At 37.9% G+C, this 24,061-nt stretch overlaps 1 protein-coding gene across 9 annotated transcripts in view; it reads right to left on the reverse strand.

Annotated features, from left to right (window-relative positions):
• Positions 1-20,661, reverse strand: part of R3HDM1 (R3H domain containing 1) — a 67,161-nt gene extending 46,500 nt beyond the window's left edge. For 7 of the 9 annotated variants that reach the window (XM_089520119.1, XM_089520116.1, XM_089520115.1 and 4 more), the window contains exons 1-8: positions 20,573-20,661; positions 18,942-19,152; positions 11,612-11,653; positions 11,082-11,171; positions 5,441-5,555; positions 3,734-3,812; positions 1,333-1,392; positions 1,107-1,247 (exon numbers count right to left, since the gene is read on the reverse strand). In XM_089520119.1, coding sequence (XP_089376245.1) covers positions 1,107-1,247; positions 1,333-1,392; positions 3,734-3,812; positions 5,441-5,555; positions 11,082-11,171; positions 11,612-11,653; positions 18,942-19,112 — 698 coding nt within the window. In that variant the 5' untranslated portion in view covers positions 19,113-19,152; positions 20,573-20,661. The remainder of the gene's footprint in view (positions 1-1,106; positions 1,248-1,332; positions 1,393-3,733; positions 3,813-5,440; positions 5,556-11,081; positions 11,172-11,611; positions 11,654-18,941; positions 19,153-20,572) is intronic. The other 2 variants (XM_089520123.1, XM_089520118.1) reach the window with 1 other exon arrangement.
• Between the last annotated feature and the right edge of the window lie 3,400 nt (positions 20,662-24,061).

Genomic DNA, 24,061 nt, shown 5'->3' on the forward strand with positions numbered 1-24,061 from the left:
ATATCTCTCAGCCAGAGAGCTCTTAGGTCTCACTAAACTACAAATCCCAACATTCCACAGCAGGCAGCCACATGGAATAATAGTGCTATTATAACAGTGTCATGTGACATTGTCCTGAATGGCTGGAATTGTATGTGCAGCTGTACTTCCCAAAAGGCAAGCATACTTTTTAACTGGAGTAACAGCTTGTCCATCTGGAGCTGAAGATGCTGCAAAGAAAGCTCTGTACATGCCTTCGGCTGCATCATATACATAAGTCATTTGTGACTCTGAAATCATCAGGCTTACTCTCATGGCAAGTGAAGATTAGGGACAACACCCACTCTCCATGTTCAGACACCACACATCAAAAATATTTCCAGTGGTTTTCAACAAAGAAGCAAAAAGGTGTAAATCAGTACAATTCTATAAGGAGAAGAAGGACAAATTGTTTTTTTCAACTGAAACCAATGTACTGTATATGAAATGCCAAGTAATTTATTTACTGTTCTTGTTGAACCTGGTCGATTGTGTAAAAACGTGACATGATGATATTCTTCAGTTTGGCTGACACACTCCATCCCCAAATGCAAAGCATTTCAGGAGTTTTAACTTCATTAATGGTCACAGAAAAAATAATAAAAATAAACAGGTAGGCTCCAACAAAAGGCTAATTCCAACCCAGTAACAGATTTTGTCTTGTTTACTATAATCCCTTTGGAGACAAATACCTTTTCACAGAAAATGCTTTCTATTTCTTAGTCCCTGAGTTATTATAGTTCAGGACTAATTGTTGTTTTCATAAAATGAAGGTGGAATGGCATTGAGAGATGTCTAGATAGACAAATAACGCATCAGGATCCTGCCAGCACCCCAAAATAAAAGGGGACAATTTTAGTTATGAATTTTCAATAATTATTGATGCCTTTAATTACGATAAAGCTATCATAATTTAGAGATCTAAGCCTCTAACCATTGAAAGCCAGGAAATAAACTTTTTTTAAAAAAAATAGGTCATCTAGACTGTACCTTGGTCAGCAGGCCAAAACTTTCCACCATCCAAAGAACGGAATGCCTAATGAATGAATTTAAAAGGAAAAAAGGGGGGGAAAAGAACCGTAACTTACATTCTCGTATTGCTGGTTTTATTTACTATAACCGACTTCCCACTCTGGTCCACATTGTGCTCCAGTCCAAAGTAAGCAGCCACTCTGTGCAATAACATTCTATGGTAAGAGGTCATGGGAGGAAATTTCTTTCGTGGGATTCTGAAAAGAAGCAGCAAGGTTTTACTTTACATCAAGGACACTACATGGCACATAAACAAATATCTTCAAAGCCAATAGCACTTACTCGTTATTACCAATGAAATCTAGGATTTCCTGTTCTAATTTCAGCAGCATCATTCTGTCCCTAGAAGCAAAAAATACAAGTTGGAGAGAGAGAGGCAGTTATAAAGGAGACACTAATATAGTTCACCCTTGCCATAAGCAGGGGATCCGTTCCAGATCCCTCCCCCCCTCCCAATAAGGCAAAAATGTGGGACCTCAAGTCCCGTTTGTATGAATGGGGAGTGGGGTGCGCCCCAGTCATTCTATGGGGGCTTGCTGTCTGCATGACCTTGAGTCTGTGTATGGCAAGCCCGCGAATGGCGCAGGCACGCTGTAAGTCTAACAACAACAGGCATATTAATCAAGAATATTATTCTTTCTAAAAGGACTTCTCCAAACAACAAGTATACAGACAGCTGCAACATTTGTTACAGAATGAAACATTGCTGATGTTTTACAATATCACACTGCTTCTCTTTCCAAACTTTATAAAATTTAGATGGAATATAGGAATTGCTTTAACTAGGTTCATCCTGAAAAGGTTTAGACAGCAACAATAAATAGATATTTATGTTGCTTCTAATGCCTGATCAGCCATGACATTCACTGAATGACCTTGAGCCAGTCAAACACAACCCTGTAAGACCAGCTCCATGAACACCATGTATATCTTCTTTGGGGAATGGAAAGATACTAATATGATTTTTTTTAAAAGGAAGGAAGGAAGAGAAAACGTTGGTCTCTCATTTTAGTGCATTTGCTGTTGTTTTCAGTGAACCTTATTAAAAGCTTAATATCACACTGGGTGCCTTGTCTAATACAGGTCTAATAAAGTCTATTAATATAGTCTAAAAACAAACACACCCTTTGCAACCAGGATGAATGTTAAAGCAAACTAGTTATTGTATTCATAGTACACTGAATCCAACTTTATAGTGTAAGCTGCTATATAACCTTATTTACTGCTACCAATTATGAATACTGTTTGCTAAACCTCAATTCTACGGTACATTCCTAGATTACTTAAGAGTATCGAAGAATGAGCCCTTTCAGATTATGAAGTAGCAACTCAATTATACCATAAAGGCTACAAATGCATTCTCAGTTTATTGCAAATGAAATGTCCCTTGATATATATCTAAAAAGACAGACAGACAGACACGCGTGCACACATCTGAGTGAGCACCCAAGCTCACAGCACCCAAGAAGATAACATGGCTTGTAAATCCACAGTAGCACATGGACAAACTAGTAAAAATGTCCTTCTAGGTTTCATTGAACTCTCTCTAAGGTTAAGAAAAATTAGATAAACACACATACACACAATCAGTAGAGGCAAGCATACTGAGTCATCTCTGTCTACTGTTAATAAGCCCACAAAATGACTTAAGATTGTCATGTTCAGATAGGGATGATGACCCCCAGACTCTCCTACAGGCTGAATCTTGCTCTCTTCAGCTTCCCTAGATGCTGATGTACCTTTCCTCATGAAACTACTGTAGACTGATTCCCAGCTTTTGTGTGTGTACATGTGTCTGTCTGTCTGTGTCTATGTAGCTTTCTGTCTGTAGGGGCAGGGTTACTCATTCTAAAAGGCTAAAATGCTTATCCTAGATCTTACATACTGGCAATAAGAGTTTTATCTTAAAATATTCGATTTCATCCCTTTGCCTTTGGCTTTGCTCATCACTCGTACATGGTCCCCAATAATTTATCTAACTTTTCAGTCTGAAAGTGGTTGGTTCCCCAGCTTTGCACTAAATTATAGGTAAGAATAAGATGCAGGAAGCAGCTTTCCATCTTATGGCCTAGCACAATCATGAAGACTTCAAACATGTTGTTTCATTTTATATTATCTGTAGTTTCCCATATCACCCACACCCGACAGTCTGGTCAATCATAACTAGATTAGTGAAAACAACCCAACATTGTAAATGATTGTTTGAAGACATCTTGTTTTCATTAGCCACAGTTAACACTAACTCCACTTTGTGTGAGAAACTATGGGTAATATAAAGTAGAAACAAACATTTCCAGACTCATCCTTATGGCTATGACAGGGGAAATGCGGAAAGTGTTAACACCTAAGGCTCAATATAGCTTGGTCTCATCACATTTAAGCTATGGTTTGACACAACATCATGTTATTCTGTGCCTTCCATTAAGTTAGCTTGCAAGAAAAAAGCCTGAGTATGCATTCTAGAATAAGAATTCAGACAAAGACATATGAAAAAGATGAATAAAAATAAGCTTCTAAAGAATTAGGCTTTGTTAAGGCAGGAGGATGCTGAATGTGCAGAAGTATACATCTTTAAAGGCTTTACACAAGCTCTAAAGCAACATTTCAAGCATTTGCAAGTACAGCAAATTATAATACATTTTGAAGTTAAAATTATACTTTTAAAATTGACTTTTTTTTTTACCTGGGATTGTTTTTCAATGTATTTACTAAAAACTCATGTAGATCTATACCAGTTGAATCTGTATATTCTTGGCTAGAATCTAAAAAAAATCAAAGATTGTAGAGAATGTATTAGTTATTTCAATAAAGCCATATTCTTTATGTTTCAAGAGTTGTCCTTTGTACATATGGGAAGCATGAACTACCATGTTTGGAAATGCACATGCCAAGCTGAACTTTCATTCACATAAAACGGATAGGGGTGATCTCTGCCATCCTCCCCCTCCCCGGTATATCCTACACCTTTCCCAAGGCTTTGAGAAACAGATTTTCAAAGGTTTGCAGAAGAAAGGGGTTGATGGAAGAGTTCTGTTCCATGAACATGCATCCTAGCAGTCAAGTCTTTATGTTAATGAGTTATGAGGCTTCACCACCATCCCGCCAAAAAGGTTTCAACAAAGTGTTATAATAAAAGCCAATGACACACACACTCAACTAAGATGATACGTCTTTATTTTTAAATCAAGTGATACGCCAACAGTCTTTGGAAGCGGCTAAAATCTTACAGTGACGTACACACGAACATTACTAATATTCCTAGATTTGAAGCAAATTAGTTAGTGCATCATTTGTGTTAACTGGCCTTGAACCAGACTAACAAGACATTTGAGAAATAAGGGAAACAAACATAGAGAAAAGGCACTAGTTAAAATGATAGGCAGTTGGCTCTATTTGGTACCAAGTTTTCTCCTTAAAAGCTTAAATCACCTATGCCGCTCATAAAATGCCAAATTTTAACAGTTTATTAATATCCTAAAAGTGTTTCTGGGAGCCTTCCAGATGGCCTAAGCCAAAGATGGTCTCTTAAATGTGTCAGCTGATTCTTTTGGAAACTTTCAAAATATCAGTTTCTACAGGTTAGCATTTAGTTTCTATTGTCACATTAGTTATCCATTAGTGTCTTCGTGGTGTCACAATGATATAGCTCTCAACAAAGATCACAGCAACAGTGAAGCAAATATACACTCATATATTTGTGAGTCGGAGAACATAGATTCTAGAAACTGCTCTTGTCCACTGCATCTGCCATAGAGATTGGGCTACAGTCCTATGCATGTTTACTTGTGGGTATGCCATAGTAGACACAGTAAAATTTACTTCCAAAATATGCATATGATTGTGCTCTAACACTGGCAAAGATTTAACACTTGCTCCTTTTTCACTTCTGAACAAAGAGAAATGAAAAAACAAATCCCCCAAAACCAGGTTCCAGGTGTACTATGTACCAAATCCTATTTCTTCCACAACTTCAATCTTTCTTCTAGATAGGGCAGAGAAACACAGAGGAAATAAAGTATTAATGAGATTTTTTTAAATTGGCATTTTGACTATGCTTCTTTTACTTCTCTAATAGCCAAAAACAGAGTGAAAGCAGGGTTGTGAATGTCTAACTTTCCAAATAATGTTGCATTTCATTTACTACAAATAAATCATCCCAGTGCATTTCTCACTTTGATATGTACCCACACGGGAAGAAGCTTTTTTATGTTGCAGCAATCACAGATTAGGGGGCTGCATAAGTAAAATCTGAATATCTCCTGGAAAATATTTCCAAACATTTAGAACAATGTAGTTTCAAATATGAAGAAAGGAATTGTTAATTTTAACACAGACTTTCAAAAAAGGGATAGACATATGCAATTTAAAAACAGAATTATTGATAGCAAACCTCTTGATAACATTTTCCTGGGTAATTTATCAGTGGACTTTTCTTTTTCAGTTTCATCTTTCAAGGGTTTGTCTTCCTTTTCAAAAGATTGTGATAGATGAATTTGAATTTTTTCCTGTTTGACAAAAAAGAAAATCAGCCATTTTTCAACCAAAAATTAAATCTCATAACAAAAAACTATGTCTATTTAAACAACATACAAATATACTAGAAATTTTTCAAGTGTTGGTTGCAAATCAAGAAGTAATCAGACAGAACTGTCTTTGAGATACTTTTTTAAAAATTACCCAATTCCTATATGTGTGAAATTGAATTATCCACCATTGTGTCAAAAAGTCTTCAATAGAAATGTGAAAAACAGTTATGACAATCTTAAAAGGCCAATTTGAACATAATGCTAAGCCACAGTTTATCATAGCAATGGACAAAGCAGTTTGTGAGCCCATTACTGCTCCACAACCCTAGGACTAAAATTCCTCTAGCAAAAAAAAAAAAAAAAAAAAGAATGTACTGGAAGGCTTTAGGACTGTATCTTCTCAAAGCATTTAGGAGCAGCATTTTTGTGTTGCTTAGTATTAAAAACTAAAAACAAAACAAAATCAGAAGTGGATTTCCAGCCACTTCTGAATATTTTGGGGGTAGAGGGATGTCATTTTTTGGCTCTCTGTGAAGTTCCTGGAGGTTCCAAGGCAGAAATTTGCGACCTAGACTTGCCCCAGCTGCCCATCCCTGGTTTAGTGCTAGATAGATAAGCATGGAGAGGCCCAAGAAAAGAGCTGGACACCTATGCTTCCCCCTCCCTTTCCTTATCAGAATGGAGGAGAATTTAGAAAAGCTCAGTTTTCATTTCTGCAAAATCTGCATTTTTGTAGTTTGAGATTATGATTACTGGAATAATTATATTGGTACAGATGATAGCAGGAGTAAAAAAAGAAACTACTGGCTCCCCAGAAATATGTTTCTGCAATGCCTGTCTGGGTCCTTGAAGGCAAAGGTACCTTGGAAAACTACAATGATGGACAAATAACTGGAAATTGGCTTCTGAGGAGCAGGCAGTTTTCTCTCCATACAATGATGGCTTTTTCTCCCATTCCAGTGTTTCTGTTGTACAAACCTGAAAAAAGTACACTACCCTAGTGTAATGGACCATTACACCTGCCCAGTGTATCAACTATAGACTACAACTTTATACTTACTTACCTGAGAATAAACCATACTGAACTAAATGGGACTTATGTCTAAGCAAACAAACATAGTTGTGCTGTGAATCTACATACCAAAAAGGTGAAAATACAATTTAAGTTCCAAACCCTGACAAATGACACAATATTATGAAACAGCAAAAAAGTTATTCGATTATAACAACCTACAAAAAACATTATTGCTTCATTAAATGTTTTATTTAAGGGTTAAGATTAGAAAGTAAAACACTAATACTTTTGAGTGTCATCGTAACTATTATGATAGATAAACTACCCATAAAAACATCTATTTTGGGGAAAACATTTCAGCATTCCAAAAAAAGAAAAAAAATCTAGATTTAGGCCTTTTATTTGATTCTGTTGAAATGCCTTTCTGCAATAATGTTAATAGCTTGTGAAAGCAGCTTATATCAGCTCACCAACACATACAGAGTAGGGAGTCTTCCTACCAGTGCCACATATTCCTTGTACAAAATCAACCTAGCCATAAAGTCCATGGTACTGAGGATGTCAATGTCTAGCTTTCCTATTTATTGTTAGAAACATAAATACTTCATGTACAGACCAGTTTTATGGCATAGCTTACTTAAGAAAGTACTAAATAACCTTGAGTAATCAGATCCTGTCTGATCTTGGAAGCCAAGCAGGATCAGAGCCTCTGCTTTCATGGACCTTCCCCATAGCCAATGTTCTCTCCAAAAGAAATACAGGAAGAGAAATCCATTCATTTCAAATGATAATTCAAATCTTACAAGAACTGGAGTTGAATAAAATTGATAATATACAAAAAAGTTGGAGCGGGGAAGTAAGGCAGGAAAGTCTAGTCAGAACCTGATAACAAACCTCCTGCCCCCCAATAGATTCCTTTGTTTTAGTGAGGGAATCTGTAATCTGTTCAAACTGTAACTTCCATTATAATAAAATTGGGAACCATGCAGCCTTTCAGATGCTGTTGGATTACAACTAATTCCTGCATAATATAACCATCAAGAAAAGATAAGCAACTGCACTGCAAGGAATCATTTCTGCATCTACCTAAAAGCCCTTGTTCCAAACCACAAGCTATAATCTTATATATAAGTATGTACAGGTTGCCCCAGAAAAATTAATCAGCCATTTTCTCTGATGGGAATTTGAGTTTAGTAAGAAAATGGCAGAATGCATTCCTTGACTATTAAAGAAAAATGATCTCAGGACTCCCTAACTGTCAAGAGGAGAGGGGCAGACACCAAAAAACCATAGAACATACATCATTTATCTAAAGAAAACAATCATCTCATTTTGCATGTTTAAAGCTGTTTAAAAGGAAGCCATCGTCAGATCTTTTGCCTCCAGAAAAACAAAAAGCAACATTAACGTAAGTATCTCAGCATATCAGTCAAGCATGGAAAAAATGACATTCTTGTCCTTTGGAAATGGGGGTGGAGGGGATCTCATTTTTTCCTTAATTAATGCCTGTCACCTACACCATGATCTCTGGACATCCGTTTATCCCTTCACATCCCCTTTCCTGTCTCCACTTTTGCCCATTAACATTTTTCATGTGTACCCTGGGACAAAATCTCTCGCTTCTTGTAATCCCTTCCTTCTGCCTGTGAAAAATACAAATCTGCCAGAATCTTCCTTTAAGTTCACTTGTTCTTTCTTGTGCCTCACTCCCAAATTTCCAACTATTAAAACCTAAATACCCTGAAGGCATCAGTTCCCATCTGATACTAGAAGCTTAGCAGGATTATGCTTCAGTTATTACTTGGCTAGGGTACTACTAACAAGTACCACGTGCTTGGGTCATATTTTCAAGGAAGGAAACAGCAAGCCACATCTGCATAAACCTTGCCTAAGATAATCCTAAGAAAATCTCTGGGGTCACCATGAGCTGACAGGCAAATTATTGAAAGCACACTCTCACACGCAAGCACACCCAAGCCGCTACAATCCTTGGTCCTGAGCCCAACAAAACCTTTGTTTCCACCATGCACTCACTATCACTCACTCTCTCTCTCTCTCTCTCTCTCTCTCGCTCTGTGTGTGTGTGTGTGTGTGTGTGTGAATGGATGTTCTGATAAAAAGAAGACAAAAAAAGAGAAATATTCATTTGGGATGTTAGAATGTAAAGAGTCATAGACAAATTGCAAATAAATGCACACATCTTGCTGGCTTATTTTCAATAAATCGCACAAGGGAACATTCAGTACTGTATTCACACTTAGGTCAACTTGTTTTTATTGCAGTAATGCCCAGTCCTGCATTCTAACACTGATCTGATTCTAGTCTTCCATCTTTTCACGGTGAATAGGTAAGAGCAAAGAGATCTAGAACATCATTCTATGTTAGTCTACTATTTGTTCAGTGGTGCCATATAGAGCTCAGATTCAGATGCCATATAGAGCTCAGATTTCAAGCATAAATGTCAAACTGAAACATGAAAATAGCACAGACCCCATAAATATGAACATTTATATTAAAAAACCAAACAACCCTAAGATAAGTTTTTTTTTAAAAAAAAAACCTATGCATTACACAGTGAAGAAGGATACTAATTTTTTTTCATCAAGTCACAGTCATTCTATGCTACACTGCAAACTATTTTTTGATATACATATTGAACAATGGAAGAAAAGGGTCACTGTCTACATGAATATCCTTGCTTTATTAAAAAGAACATGAAGTTGAAGGATTATCTTCTAAACAGACATAAGGCAATAAATCATCAGCTCAATTAACTCTGAAGCAGTTCCATTAGAATAACTCCTTTGACTTTGTGAAGCAGTAATGTATGTTAACACAACCATTTTTTTTATTTCATCACTTATGTAAACAGAAATTCTGTGCATTTGCTGATGAGTCAAATCCCAGATGTTACTGGACTAAATGATGAGCCACATGTTTTAAGTATAAAAGAGAAATTACCTATATGCAGATTAGAAAATTAAATTAAGAGTTCTAAAATTACAACACTTCACAAATTAAAAAAGGCAATTTCATCAAAATGATCATCCAGATGCCTCTATAGTCTATACAATGTCTCAAGCAACTAAACTCCTGCTATATAGTCATAATATCTTTTCTCTGTCCAAGCTTAAACACCAGAATGTGGTTGGAATTTGACAAAGTATTAATACAAAAATATTGTTATGCTCCTCCTTGCATTACAACTCATCTTACAGTTTTGGACAACTATCAGCTTGTTTTCTGACATAACACTTACAAATGAAACTAGCAATACTGCTCTTTTTCAAAGCTGGAACATGGACATTCTTCACAATCATGGAATTACAACCCAAAAAGCTGCTTCCTAAAGGGAAAGGAGACTTGGTCGTCCTTCATATTGCTCAGCCATCTAATTTTCTTCAACAGGCATTACATCTGCCTTCAACATTAACCAAGAGGACCATTTTACATTATATCAGAAAAAGCAGAAGAGAATAACCAACAAAGGACTTCCCTCAGCAGTGTACACATTCTTACATGGAAAATATTAGAAGGAAAAATGTGTGCACAAGAGATGCACTTTGCTTTCTTGAAGCATGCATGAATGGAAGGAACCAGTTCACATTAATAAACAACCAAAAACAACAGTAACAACAGCAAAGAAGAACACAACACCGTAAATGAACCAAAATGCATAGTTACACACATCACTCAGTAGCCCAAATTGTGTTGGTACAGTAGGCTAGCAGCTGTGCAGCAGTAGTGAACAATGCACTTTTCCCAGGGCCATGAGGAAGATAGGCAGGGCTCCAAGCATACTATTTCCCGTTGCCTTTTTCTTGCCTCCCTAGCCTAAACCAGTATAGCTATATGAGTATACCAACAAGATTCCAACAAGTGACTACAACCAAGTTTGTGACACAACTGCATTTTCGCTGGTGTCTTCCCAAAAAGAGACAGATTCAATAAACTTGCAGGTAGGAGACTGCTATATTGCCTTAGAAAGGTGAACACGTGAACTCATAAGTCCACTTATGTGTCAGGACAAGCTCCTCTTCAGTTTAGGCTCATGAATACCACTGCTTCAGTCTCCTAAGATAGTGGAATTCATATTGCAAACAATTTTCTTGGCTGTGGTGCTAAGTCTTTGAAGTTAATCACCTTAATAAATGTTCCAAAGTATGAGATTTTTAAAAAAGTGATATACTGCACACTTTGGTCAGAGAGCTGGGTGGGAAGACATTTCCTTCTGCTGATCACACTGTTTAAGCCACATCAGACATACAGCATAAAGACATAAAGAATATTCTCCTTAGGAACTTTGGTTTTATTATTTAATTGCTCAGTCACACACACACGTCAGCTCACCATCATATAGCTGTATGCGCACAGACTTTTACTTATTTATATATTCCCCCAAACAGCTAATCTTTCCCCCTTTCTTTCAAACATCCTTTAAAGAGCAAAAAACCAGGTCTGAGGTCTCATACTCAATTTAATTTTTTTACCTGGATGTCCTGTGAAATTTCAGCTGTGGGAGGTGGAGGAGATTCTTCACACACAGCCAGGCTCCGAACTAGCTTTAACTTTGTACTTGACTAAAGAAAAGTATTTATAATTAAAACTCTATAGTTCACAGACATTTTTCCTCTCAAGTGCATTAAAAAGAACTGCTCATATTTGAATGCTGACTACTTTCAATACACAAATTATTCATTATTCAAGGGCAAAAGGACAAGCAGTTAAAGCTTTGAAGTCATCACGATATCAGCAGAAAGCAACTTCAGTTAATAAAAAAAAAAGCTGAAGCAAAGAGCAGCACTATTTCCTCTGTCTAGCAACAAGAAGCCACTAGAAATACAACGGCAAAGCAAAAGCAAACAATTAGGCAAATCAAAAATCCAAAAGAAAGGAAAACCACTTTATTGCCAAAGAAATAAGGACAAAACTTAAGTCAATACATTTTTTTTTACAAAATAGCAAGGCTTCATCAAGCATGAAGACTTCCTTAGCATGCCAGCACACAAATGTACTGTACCTTTGACCTTTTTCCTGTCTGTCCAAAAGACTGCACTGGCCGCTGAATGGTGAGCATAACAAAAGAGAGTTTGTATTAAACTTTATATACTGACTGTATAAGGCAATAGTCAATTCACCAATGTGCACAGCAGGCAGACAGCAATTTCATGGTGACCTATTAGCTACAGGGTGACCCACGCCATGAAAAAATGCAAAAAACAAGGTCTAAAACTGTGCTGTTAGGTTCTTTGTTAGAAAAAAATCAAATTCACATTGCTTAACAACAGTTCTGCTTATATATCATGAAGTCACCCAACTTTAGAAGCTGTTAATGACTTAGGAGAAATAACAGGCTAAAGACAGGTGCCAAAAAGAGTTAAGACTGGCAAAAGCATTTCTTGACTCCCACAAATTAAGGTTAGTTTAAGTATTCCCTGGGATGGTTCTAATCATCACAGATCAAGTTCTAATTTCTAAAAGAGGTTACAAATGCTTTACCACTACTTTTTCCTAATGTATGTTCTAGTATCTCCTCTTCTTACAACCGCTTACTATACTGATCAGCAAAAAACCCATCTTCAGAGACATTTGCTGATTTGCTACACCCAAGCCAAAAAAAAAAAAAAAAATGTGTTGGTAGCAAACCATCTTGATATCAAAGATACATTAGACTTAAGTAATAAAGAGATAGATACAAGACTGCCACAAAGTGAAAATATCTGAAAATAGCCATCAACACAAGCACTTTGCTCAGTATGTAAATCAGGTGGGATCTACTTCCCTGCTCTGCCTTCTATGGAATTAAGATCACTGACACTATTAAGATGCTGCTCAAATCCACCTCTCAATGGAAAGGAATTACAGCTCAACCCACAAAGTTTGTAAGTAGACTCACCCCTCCACATTTGCAGCTTTGACTTTTGCGGATTTGATTATTCACAGATGTTATTAATATGTTCTTTCTAGGAATATCTACATCCTCCAGTGCACCTCAATGGTCAACTTTAATCAAACGTCACAGTGAGGGACCTAGAAATTGAGATTCCTAGAGAGAACACTACACTAGGCATTTGTAGCTCATGTAGCACACTTCTATGGTCAATGTCTGGCAGATATTGGCCACAGAGTTGCAATGGAGGACCTAGAGATTCCTAGAAAGGTGTTCTCTCACATAAAAACATAGTGTTTTTGTTATTTGAAGTTTTTCCACATTTATGGGGGTCCTGTGTCCCAACCCCAGTGAATGTGGACGGACAAGTGTACTTGCAGTTTTTCCAAATACTTCCTATGCAACTCCTCTGTTCCAAGTTTCCATCTGTACTTTGATGGAAGATCACCAAGGAAACCCATCTACACTGCCTTGAATAAAGGCAGGATGACATTAACAGCAGCATAAAACAATAATGTTAACATCAACCATGGGTAGCACCGATATGGAAAACATCCATATTGTATATACTGGTGAGAATTATAGTCTAGACATGAACTGATCAATATGTGCCAATAATTATCACAGCGTGGATGTCATCCTTTATTAGGGAAGTAGTCCACCTTATATCTGCCACCACGCTCAGTCTTGAGCCACTGTAGCACCTTCCACATTCTCTGGCAACTAGTGTGTGTGTGTGCGCGCGTGTGTGTGTGTCGGTAATCAGAGAAGCATCTGGACACTGAATTATTACATCATCATCATCATCATCTTTATTTCTATCCTCTCCTTTTTCCAGTTGGGGAATCAAAGTCACTTACATATAATTAAAAAAAATCATTAAAAATCCACAAGATATAAAAGTTAAATCAAGATTAAACAATCAAATACTTTAAAACCAGATTTTAAAATATATATCCTTAAAACATGTGCACACATACCAGCACAACAATTAACAAGATCTAGCAGGACATTATTTTGATGGAACAGGTCTTAAATAGTCAATCATCAAACGACTGTTAAAACAGAAAAATCTTGCTTGTCTATCAAAAGGAATCCACTGAGATCTCTGAAGGACCCCAGTACACCTTAGCAGATGATGTAATAATTTCACATCTGGCTATGTCAGCATACACACTTCTCCAATCCTTTCATTATTTCTTTCATTTCCTCCTTATTCGCCAATTGCTACTGAATGTCTTAGACAGTATGCTCTAGTGCCTGAATGGTTAATCCTGGAGGGGTCAAGAGGATATTGTGTAGTTCCACATGGAAAACTACTGCAACATGCTGTACCCTACAGGGTCTTGGCCAATGCACTCAAATCCTGAATGCTACAAATCACATGGTATACCAAGAGGAGTCTAATTATGCATGAATTTGTGTCTCTGAAATAGGATCCATACAAAAATGTCTGCAAACATTTTTGTTTTGTGGTACATTAAAAACCAACAAGGTTTATTTGGCATAAACCTCATGGCTTATAGCCCACTTTGATCTGATGAAATGGGCTAGATTCCACAAAGGTTTACGCTAAATAAAACGTTTTAGGGTAATATAGTATTTAATAAGATTGCAGGATTGCAGAAGCTAAACATTAAAGCCACCAAGTGATCATTCTAAATACTCTCTTCTATATGCAAAATCACTTCATATTTTGATGTGATTTATTTTTAAATATTTCAGTAAAAAATGTTAGCATGTTCACTGATGCTCCAATATATTTCCTTCTTAATCTGAACGTCACTCCTTTTAACTCTCAGACTTTTGATTCTGAGAATTGTCCTAGCCTACTAAACTAATTTTAAGGATTTCAGCTATTCTTCTGGCTTCAGGTCCTCAAATATATCTCATTTCTCTCATTAGTAAAAGCATTGTTTTGAAATTATAATTCATGTTTACAAAGGGGAAGCAATTGCTTTGTGACCATCATCAGGGACAAAGAATGAACTCTTCTTTTTGCTTTGGGTCAACTTGAAGGATTACACATGCTACAATTTTTCTAAGCTTCCTACTGTATTATCTGCCACTAAGATGCTGAACTCACACACACACACACGAATTTGGAGAACCCCTTACTCCACTACAGCCTACACTTTAAAAAGAGTTCTGTAAAGCACCAAGCTGAAGAACCAGGTTGCAGCAAAGTATAGGCATCCTACATCTTACAGCTGTACTTGGGCTGACATAGAAAGGCCTCATGCTGACAACAATCAGAGGAGTCCAGCAGTCTCACAGCACTGACCAATTATTTTTATAATACTTTGAAAATCACTAGGCACACGGCAAGTTACTCAGCTAGAAAGGACTACAGGAAACAATTTATTCCTTGAGTTGTTCCGTACAAATGACATTTAAAAAGTGAAAGACTGCAAGCCTAAAGACAGGTGCTGCTTTGATATCCCTCAAATTAGGTAACAAAACGTGTAATTAGCATTCCAACTTGCTAGCTAATCCAAGATCAATGTGGTTTAACACACAAGTTCAGGCATTAGCACCAACCTCTCCCAACTCCTGAAACAAAGGTTAACTACTGAGACAAACTAACAGTTCCCAGGAATGCTGACTGCCATAGTTGAGTATGAAGATCACATGTTGCTGTTGCTCAGAAGGTCAACTTGGACCATAGAAAGGAAAGATTCTATCAAAGTACCATGATTATAGTGAGAGGTAGAGAAACCTCCTCATTAAAGGACAAATACACAAAGAAGATATTTACATATAGTAGAGTCCAGTAAAGATTTGTACCATTTTGAATTTTGAAAAGAAGAAGAAAAACATAGGACTGAAACACTTCTGCTGGACGTCACTCCAACTTCTTAGTATAAAAGCATTTGGTAGATCATTTTGCACAACCTGGGAGAATATACTCTGCTTGCACCAACAGAGGGACTGAAGGAACATTTGAAGGGACATCCTAGAAGCTGGCACAGTACATGTCAACCTTAATCAAGCTTCCCTTGCTAGACTGCATCTGTTTCTCAAAATAGCCATCAGAGAATATGTATAACCCAGAGCCAACATGGTCAGATGAATATGGGTACTGTACAATCTATGCACAGATTTTGTAAGGCCTTTGGGATCAACAAATCCTGTTAACTCTGTTGTGTTCTTCTATCCTAGGCTTTTGCTTCTCACAGCCCACAGTCTTGAAGTAAGCAGGAGGCATACATTTTCCTCTTTCTATAACTGTTTGAGACAGCAGTAATGAAGCTTTAAAATTAAAGGCTCACACATTTGTTGCATGGCTCTGGAAAGTTATATTAACATGTGAATCTTTGCAAAATTAAAAGGGACCCCAAGAGAGAATATTTTCATGTATGAAATGTTAGGTATTGATTTCTCATAAAATGTGGTCTATGGCCCAGTACAGACAGGCAACATGGATATGTCTTGCCAAAGATAGCACTTAAGCAAGGACCCTAACAACTGTAAATGTTTTCACACTCTTAAATACAGTCCCTTTTGCCCATTGCTATTTATGAACTATTCAGAAAACACTAAATAATTACTTGAACCAATTATTTGTTTTAAGCCAAAAAAAAAAAAAAAAGGGGGGGGGAGAAAAATAAAGAATTTTCCAAGAAAATATGTTAGTGTAATTTCATGCCTCTGTAACCTTCAACTAAATTAAAATTCTATTTTAAATGTAAAACATACATGGAGATTTGTCATGATATACAGTAATACTTGTTTCCAGCACAATGAAATCAATTGTAATTCAGTGGCTATGAGAAATACTGCACAGTGCACCCACATTTTACGTGGGTGCGGCTTTCAACATACGCTGAAAGCCACACCGGAAAAGCCCCTCGCGCGCCCCGGAAGAAGTAATGGGGCATGCGCCACAGGCGTAAACCCCATTACTTCTAGTGGGGCTCCAGCATGCACAGATTTCCCCTTACACAGAGGGATCCGGAACGGATCCCCGCATAAGGGGAGGGCCCACTGTATATTGAAACAAAGGATTTGAAGACCACTACAATTTGATTCAGCAGGCACTAATTTAACTTCTGATGAAATTAAAGCAGTATGGGGGGGGGGGGCGATAAGAATGGTGAGCAAACGTCTTGTCTCTTTCATCATACTGCTCTCCTGAAAATGTTAGAAACCCCTTCCTTGATTACAGCTACAGTTGTGTGAATGTCTAGGGAAGCAAATGGAGCTTTGTGTTTTCTATGACTTTGTGTTTTTCATTTTTGTTTTATCTATATATTAATGTTTAGCCTTTAGGCAAGAAATTTAGTTATAAACTAGTTATAAATTTAGTTATAAACAAATCTTTTCAGGAAAAATGTTTCAGTAAACATTAAATTTGGGCCTTAATTATGGACACACTTAGCTAGAAATAAGCCTCAATAAACAGGACTCTTTTGAGCAGACAATCATGCGATTCCGCATTAACTATTTCTCAGTTTCATTCATTCTTCCTGCTACATCATCCCTCTCTTAATTATGTCCTTTAAGACACTTCTTATTTGATATGTTAGGTGCCATGCCCACCCTCCTAATATGACAGAGATGTGCTCTTTAACTCTTTTACACTGCCTAGCACTTATTCATCTGTTTTATCTGTTTTTTTTACTTATTAGCAAAAATGAGTTTGGACTAGGAGTAAGGAATTTTTATAGTATGAAAAATAACTGAAACTAAAAATCAAAAAGACCACATACAACCTAACACATTATAAAAGAGGTGGGGTTTTTTTTAATTGCTTGATGGTTCTTTATAACCAGAACAGAACTGTTAAGAGAAATGAACTCTGACAGGCAAAACTAGTTGACAATAAAGAAGCCACAGTTGTTAAAAGGAACTGTCCCAGCCCTTTAGAGTCAGAACTCTAAGATGGCTCCATGACTTCTTCTACACTTTGATTTGGGAAACAGAAGCAGAAGCTGCAGTTTCCTTCCTTTCCCAAAATCTATGTACAGTGCCTTGAGATCTCTTTTGATAAATGTTGGTTTGGAAATCTTTCAAATAAGGACATATTTCAAAAGTCAGTGCAGAAATAATCTAGTTTGAGACTGCTTTAACTGCTCTGGCTCAGTGCTAGGGAGTCCTGGGAACTGTAGTTTATTGTGATAACAGAGCTTTCTGAGAAGGCTACATCTATCACAAAACTACAGTTCCCAGAATTCCCTAGCATTGAGCCAGGTCAGTTAAAACAGTCTCAAACTGGATTATTTCTAGTGTGTTTTGGACCAAAATCTCACTTCTTCCAGCCAGCCCTTTGCAAATGCAAGTGTAGGGAAGAGATACTGCACAGGTGGGAGAACATCAAAGCAAGGGTATCTCCAGTTCTTTTAACCTCCCTATGCACTTGCCCAAGTGACAGTCTCTGTCACTTCTCCCAGATATCTGCATACAGTGGTACCCCGGGATACAAATTGATCGCGTTACGAAATTTCCGTGGTACGAAAAAGTTAGATTTGAAAAAACTGTTCCGGGTAACGAAAGATTTTTCAGGTTACGAAATTCATTTCGGCGCGAAATTCAAACGCGAAGCGTGGCTAGCGGCTTTCCAGCGCTAACGGAAAGCCTTTTCGGGTTGCGAAATGTATCAGGTTACGAACGGCGCCGCGGAACGAATTAATTTCGTAACCCGAGGTAGCACTGTACATCATAAGACTGGGTGGCGGGATGGGAGAACAAAATTTCTGTTTTACATAATTACTGATTTACAACCAGGCAGTTTTGGATTCAATATTTGACAATAAAGAAGCCATATTTGTGGCTTCCCACTGACAATGCAAAATGGAATACTCACACTCATATCCTCCCTTTTCTGCAATGATTGATGTTTCTTTCCCAGACAAAAGTGTGTTCAAATCTTTGGGCTATTCTTGAATTTACATTACTGTCTCAATCCAAATTTGAAAAGAAACCCAACTCAAGTTAAACAAATATTAATGCTAGGTAAACAAAAATCAAGTACACACAAGCCCTAATGGACTACTAACATAAAATATGGCTACAGAAAAGGAACTCCCACTCCTCCAAATACATAAAGCATGTTATCACATTTATGGGAACCTTTACTCATTGCAAACTTTATAGACACCATATTTTGACAAGGAGTTCTCGCTATTGTATACTGACAAATCATCTTAGCTTTCTATCACGTGGAAAAATAGTTATGCAAGCACTATTTAGTTCCATAGTTAACTGAATGGTATGTTTTTCCTACAAGAAAGCTTAGAAACCTAGCTTCAAATCATTTCCTAGAACAACACCAACCACAGAAATAATTAAGGGATCAGGTAAGGGAAAGGTCAAGTATCAGAGAAATTATACCGAGTTTTGTATTTCTTAAAATACAGTACTGTTGAAATCAAATCCTGCCTTACTCACTAGGAAATGAGCAAAAAAATGTCTTTAAAATGCCTTTGGATAAAAATATGATGGGAGAAAATTCTCTTACCTGAACATCATGTCTATTATCAGAACATCTTTCATCCTTTTCTCCTTGAATTTGCTCATGGCTTTCTGATTTTATGAAGTGTTCCACTGTGGTATTGTCTTTTACTTCTGCTTCTGAACCTTTCATTGTATCACTTTCCTCCTTTACAGTAACAGTATCAGTCATCCTCATTAGAAAGGGTTATTTTAAAAATCTAAAGGAAACACGGAGCCTTTAAAAGAAGAACAGGAGGAGAAGAAAAGGGGCATTATAATTATTATCTATTTTATCCCAAATCAAAGGGCATATAAAAAGAACAGTCTTAAAAGGCTGTTACTGAAGATTGATCTCCTTCTTCAGGGTTACCCACATCATGAAAGACTGGATTCCAAAATCTTTGTAACAATCAAATCTGGTGGTTAAAATCAGGTGAGATTTCTTAACCTTATTTAATAAGAAGGGCACAATCTTCACTCATTCAAATTCCAGTGAGATCTTCCAAATGGCATTTTGAAGTTGATCCAAGAAATATTTTACTTCTGTTCAATATTCTCTTCATATTATTTGCACTTCAATGGCAACAAAAACAGAGACTGTGGTTCAGATTTGTTCCTCTATGAATGAACAGTTCATTCTACTTCATAGAAAAGAGGGATCCAGTAGAGGTTACTCTTTCCTTTCCTCTAAAGGCTCTAAGACCACATCTCACACTGTTTTGGAAGGCCTCCTCAACCTTCCTGGAGCAGGTTTCCAGGAAGCAAAGGAAGAAAGGGTAGGAAAAATAACAAAAAACACTACTTCCATCTGCTTCTTAAAGCTCTGTTGACCATACATCTGGATCTAAACCACATTTTTTCCCCAACTGGACAGTCCAATGATGTAAAGCAAATGAAAACAAGATGATGAGTCCCATCTTGGGAGAAAGGTGGGATAAAAATTCAGTAAATAAGTCAATCAACAGAGACTGTGGATCAATAGGGAACTTTTAACACCCACAGCTTCATGGTTCTCCTCAGCAACTTTAACTGAATCTTTCCTAACATACCATGGTCTCAAATACACCAGTGTTAATCCAGTTAACATTAAGTAAGTTCCATTCTAGGCATGGTTTGTTAGCCATGTTCAGAAGCAGGTTTCAAAGACTGACTACAAGGGAATAAAAGTACTTCTAGTTTAACACAGGAACACTACACATACCTTACCTAAGAAAAATGAGCAAAAAAGTCAGCAAGGAAATTGAAAAAAGGGTGAGCTGTATGCAATTCTATGCTACCTCTAAAACCCAAAAAAGTTATTTTAGCCCTTGCCCTATATCACATGGCTATTGTCCACAAAGTGGGGGCGGGAGTGAAAAATCACTGGGGGGGGGGGAATTAGAAAAATGTGTAATGTGCAAATGCAGGTGTTTCCAACTCTCAAAGGAACGAGAAAAATATTATTCTCATTGATTTCCAAGGCAAATGTTACAATCAATGTAACACAGCTGTTCACCTTAATATTCTGAACACGTGTCCTCCTGACTTAGTAATATCTTAGAACTGCCTCTGGGGAACATTGAGACTTTTGAATAAAGACATTGGTCTGTGTTGTAAATGAAGACTTTTCTCGTTTCAGAACAACTATATAATCAATAAATGTTTTGTATTGCTTACCTGATGTATCCTGTAGATTTGCGACTGTGGCCTCCCACGAAAATAAAATAAAATAATCCAAGGATTTTTTTCACAGTCGTCAACCAAGATGTCAGTTGTGATGACCCATCTGGAATCTGGAAGGAGTCCCATGTCCTTATCACCATTGGAGATCCCTGGACTGTATTATACTTTCTGGCATCAGCAATACCATCCCTTTTAGACACCTAAAAGAAGATTTCAAGTAGTAATTTAGCATTTTTATTTAAATTATTTTATTTTAATTATTAAGTTCTTTCTAATATTCTCATTCTGTAATTTCCCCTCAGGTTACATGTTTGATGGAACTTTTCTGAAAAGCAGTCTCCAAGATACAACAAAGCAAATTATGTTAATTAATCTGTATCAGTAAAACTGACGATGACAAAAACTGGACTGGAAGAGTTTTTTGAAGAAGTCTGTTGAGATTCAAAAGGTACACTAGAGGGTTAATCTCAAAGTACCATCATTTTTATGTGTCTTTTCTTCATCCTTCTAACCCGTCAAGGTTTTTATTGAGAAGACGACCTTTCAATACAAATGAATGTCATGTTTCTGGTCAACACAATGCATAGGACCAAGGCAAAGAGAACCAGGATCAAAGTACAAAGGACTTCTAAGGTCCAAAACACACAGAAGAAATAATCCAGCTTGAGACTGCTTTCAATGCTAGGAAATTCTGGGAAATGTCATTTTGTGAGACATTTAGCCTTCTCTGGTGCCATAATAAACTACAATTCCCAGGATTCCCTAGCACTGAGCCAGGGCAGTTAAAGCGATATCAAACTGGATTATTTCTATAGTGTGTTTTGGGCCTAAATTATATCAATATAAACATCCCTATTCGGTTTTATGGTATAGTGTCAGTACCTTGCAGAATCAAGAATTAACAGCTCCCCTATAAAGCAGCCTTGGATCCCATCCTGGGAGAAAGGCAGGGTATAAATTAATAAATTGTAATAAAATAAAGAGTTAGATGCAGAAATGTCAGTAGCTTATTCTGTGAAAGTTCTAGAGCTGCCTTTAGATCCTGATGTTGGTGAAACTGCATCAACTGTGACTTTACAGCAGTGTTTAAAGTATCATAGGCCCCATACAGACAGGCCAAAATAAAGCTGCTTCCAGTTACTTTGGAGGTATGCTGTTTAAATGATTCATGTGTACTAAGAGTCTGGAAGCTGTGCCAAAGCTTAGGACTGGATCGTGGCTTTGGCGCGGCTTTTGGATTCTTTGTATGCATGCATCATTTAAACAGCATACCTCCAAAGTGACTTGAAGCACCTTTATTTTAGCCTGTCTGTATGGGGCCATAGAATCATAGAATCGTAGAGTTGGAAGAGACCGCAAGGGCCATCCAGTCCAACTCACTACCATGCAGGAAATCTCAATCAAAGCATCCCTGACAGATGACCATTCAGCCTCTGTTTAAAGCAGAAGTATAAAGTCCACTCAACAGGTCATGTTGGGGTGCTTTGTGAGTTCCTGCATGGTAGCGAGTTGGACTGGATGGCCGTTGAGGTCTCTGCCAACGCTATGATTCTATGATTCTATGAATGACCCATAGACATCTCTGCCTTTGACCCAATGCAAATCTGTACATGCAATTATACTGACATTCATACCACTTCGTGCAACCTGGGTACAACTGGGTAGAGGAGTGGCCAAGAAGATGGGTGTCCAGACCACCTTCTGTGGACTTTCCTGCTCCATGAGCACCTGCCCTGGGGGGTAGCACCTCTTCCCTAGGATCACTAATTCTCCTTCTTTTGCCCTCCCAAGGCCTGTTGGGCTGAAGAGTGAAAGAGAGAGGGAAGAAGAAGAAGACAAAGAGAGAAAGGTCCACCCCTCCCACCAAAGTGGTGACAGCATAGCTCTGTCTCCCCGCTTTCTCTCTTTCTCCTCCACCTTCCCAGTCCTCCTCGCCTTAGTCATTACCTCCAGAAATTCCAAAAGGAAAGGTAAAGAAGATACTCTCTGTTGCAAAGACACCTTGGCCAAACAAGTTCCCTCAGCCCTGCAGGCTGTCATTCTTCGCTTTCTGGTTCCTCTCCCTCCCACCTGCTTACTTTTGCTGCTTGCCCTCGACCAAAGCATGACCAGGTTCTGGTGGCAGTGCCTCATAAAGGTTCCCTGAAGCCATGCTCAGCTGCAGGAATGGCACTGCTCTTGCCCTACAAATATTTGTGTGTGGTTCCCCTCCTCCCCACATTCCTCACTCTTCAGCTGGAGCAAAAACAAACTATGTTGTGCAGAATGACAGGCTTTGGAGTTGCCAGTGTGCGCAGAATTGGAAGCAAAAGGGGATGGCAAGAGGCAGGCTGGCTGGCGTAATCAGTGGTGGCTGGAGCAGTGTTTTGGACGTCTTCGAGTAAGATGTTATTATGCATGTGAGTGTATGCGCTTACGTGTGTGTAGCTCTGTCTTCAGGAACTTCTTTCCTGTGTTGTTCAAATCAGTGCACAGGATGGAGGAATGAGAAGCAAACTAGATTACTCTGCATCTCACATGTGCACATACAAACAGCAGCAAGGAGTCCCAACACTTCACACCATTTGACACTCTACTAACATACACGGAGTGGTGGAGATACATCAGCGAGGTCTCTAGTGGCCCAAAAGCCCTCCTCTTGGGGGGCGGGGGACAAAATCTAGTCAGCTCAGTTTGGGGGATTTTTTAAAGAAGTCATTTACCATATATCCCACAACTTTAAATAAATATAGTTGATGCACTTTAGGTAAATCTTGAGTTGAGTCTTGGTGGTTCACTGTAACAAAAGGCATTTAAAGAGGTCCATGGTAAAGAAAATGGATAGGGAGAAAACAATTGTCTTTTCTCATTATACTGGAACCTGTCTTATCCACTGAAACTGAAAAATGGGAGATTCACGATAGATAAAACCAGTATTAGAATGTGGAATTAATTATCAGAAGTAGTCATTATGGTTGTCACACTGGATGGCTTTCAGAAGGGATAAATTAATGACAGGTGGTACTACCAGATGGCTCAAAATTCTCTCTAGTACCAGAGACTGCAAACCGCTGTATATCAGCTACTGGGGAGCATGAGTGGGAGACTGCTACTTTACTCATGTTCTGCTTGTGGACTTCCCACACACAACTGGCTAAACAGAGTGGAGAACTAGACAGAACCTTGGGCTGATATAACATGATTCTGTATATTTGAGGGGGGGGGGATGGCACTTTGTTGTATGATTCAAGGACACCAACCTGGGGCAAGGTTAATGTAGCCAAACCAATGCCATTAAGTGGTGAGAGCCCCTCAATTCTATCGCTCATGCAAGGTTGCGAAGGGAGGGGGAACACAAAAATACCAGGGTCATTTTTTTACCAAATATATAACTGCATTTTAGAATTCTGGAATTTCATGTTTGCTGTTTAGCAATAGCAAGGATTAACAATTCAAACTGACAGAAAATCTATTCACTAGTTTTTAAAAAGAAAATGGCTCAGC

Source organism: Sceloporus occidentalis, unplaced genomic scaffold (assembly GCF_023333645.1).
Source record: "Sceloporus occidentalis isolate IW3139 unplaced genomic scaffold, rSceOcc1.0.p SCAF_4, whole genome shotgun sequence".
Classification (NCBI taxonomy): Eukaryota; Metazoa; Chordata; class Lepidosauria; order Squamata; family Phrynosomatidae; genus Sceloporus; species Sceloporus occidentalis.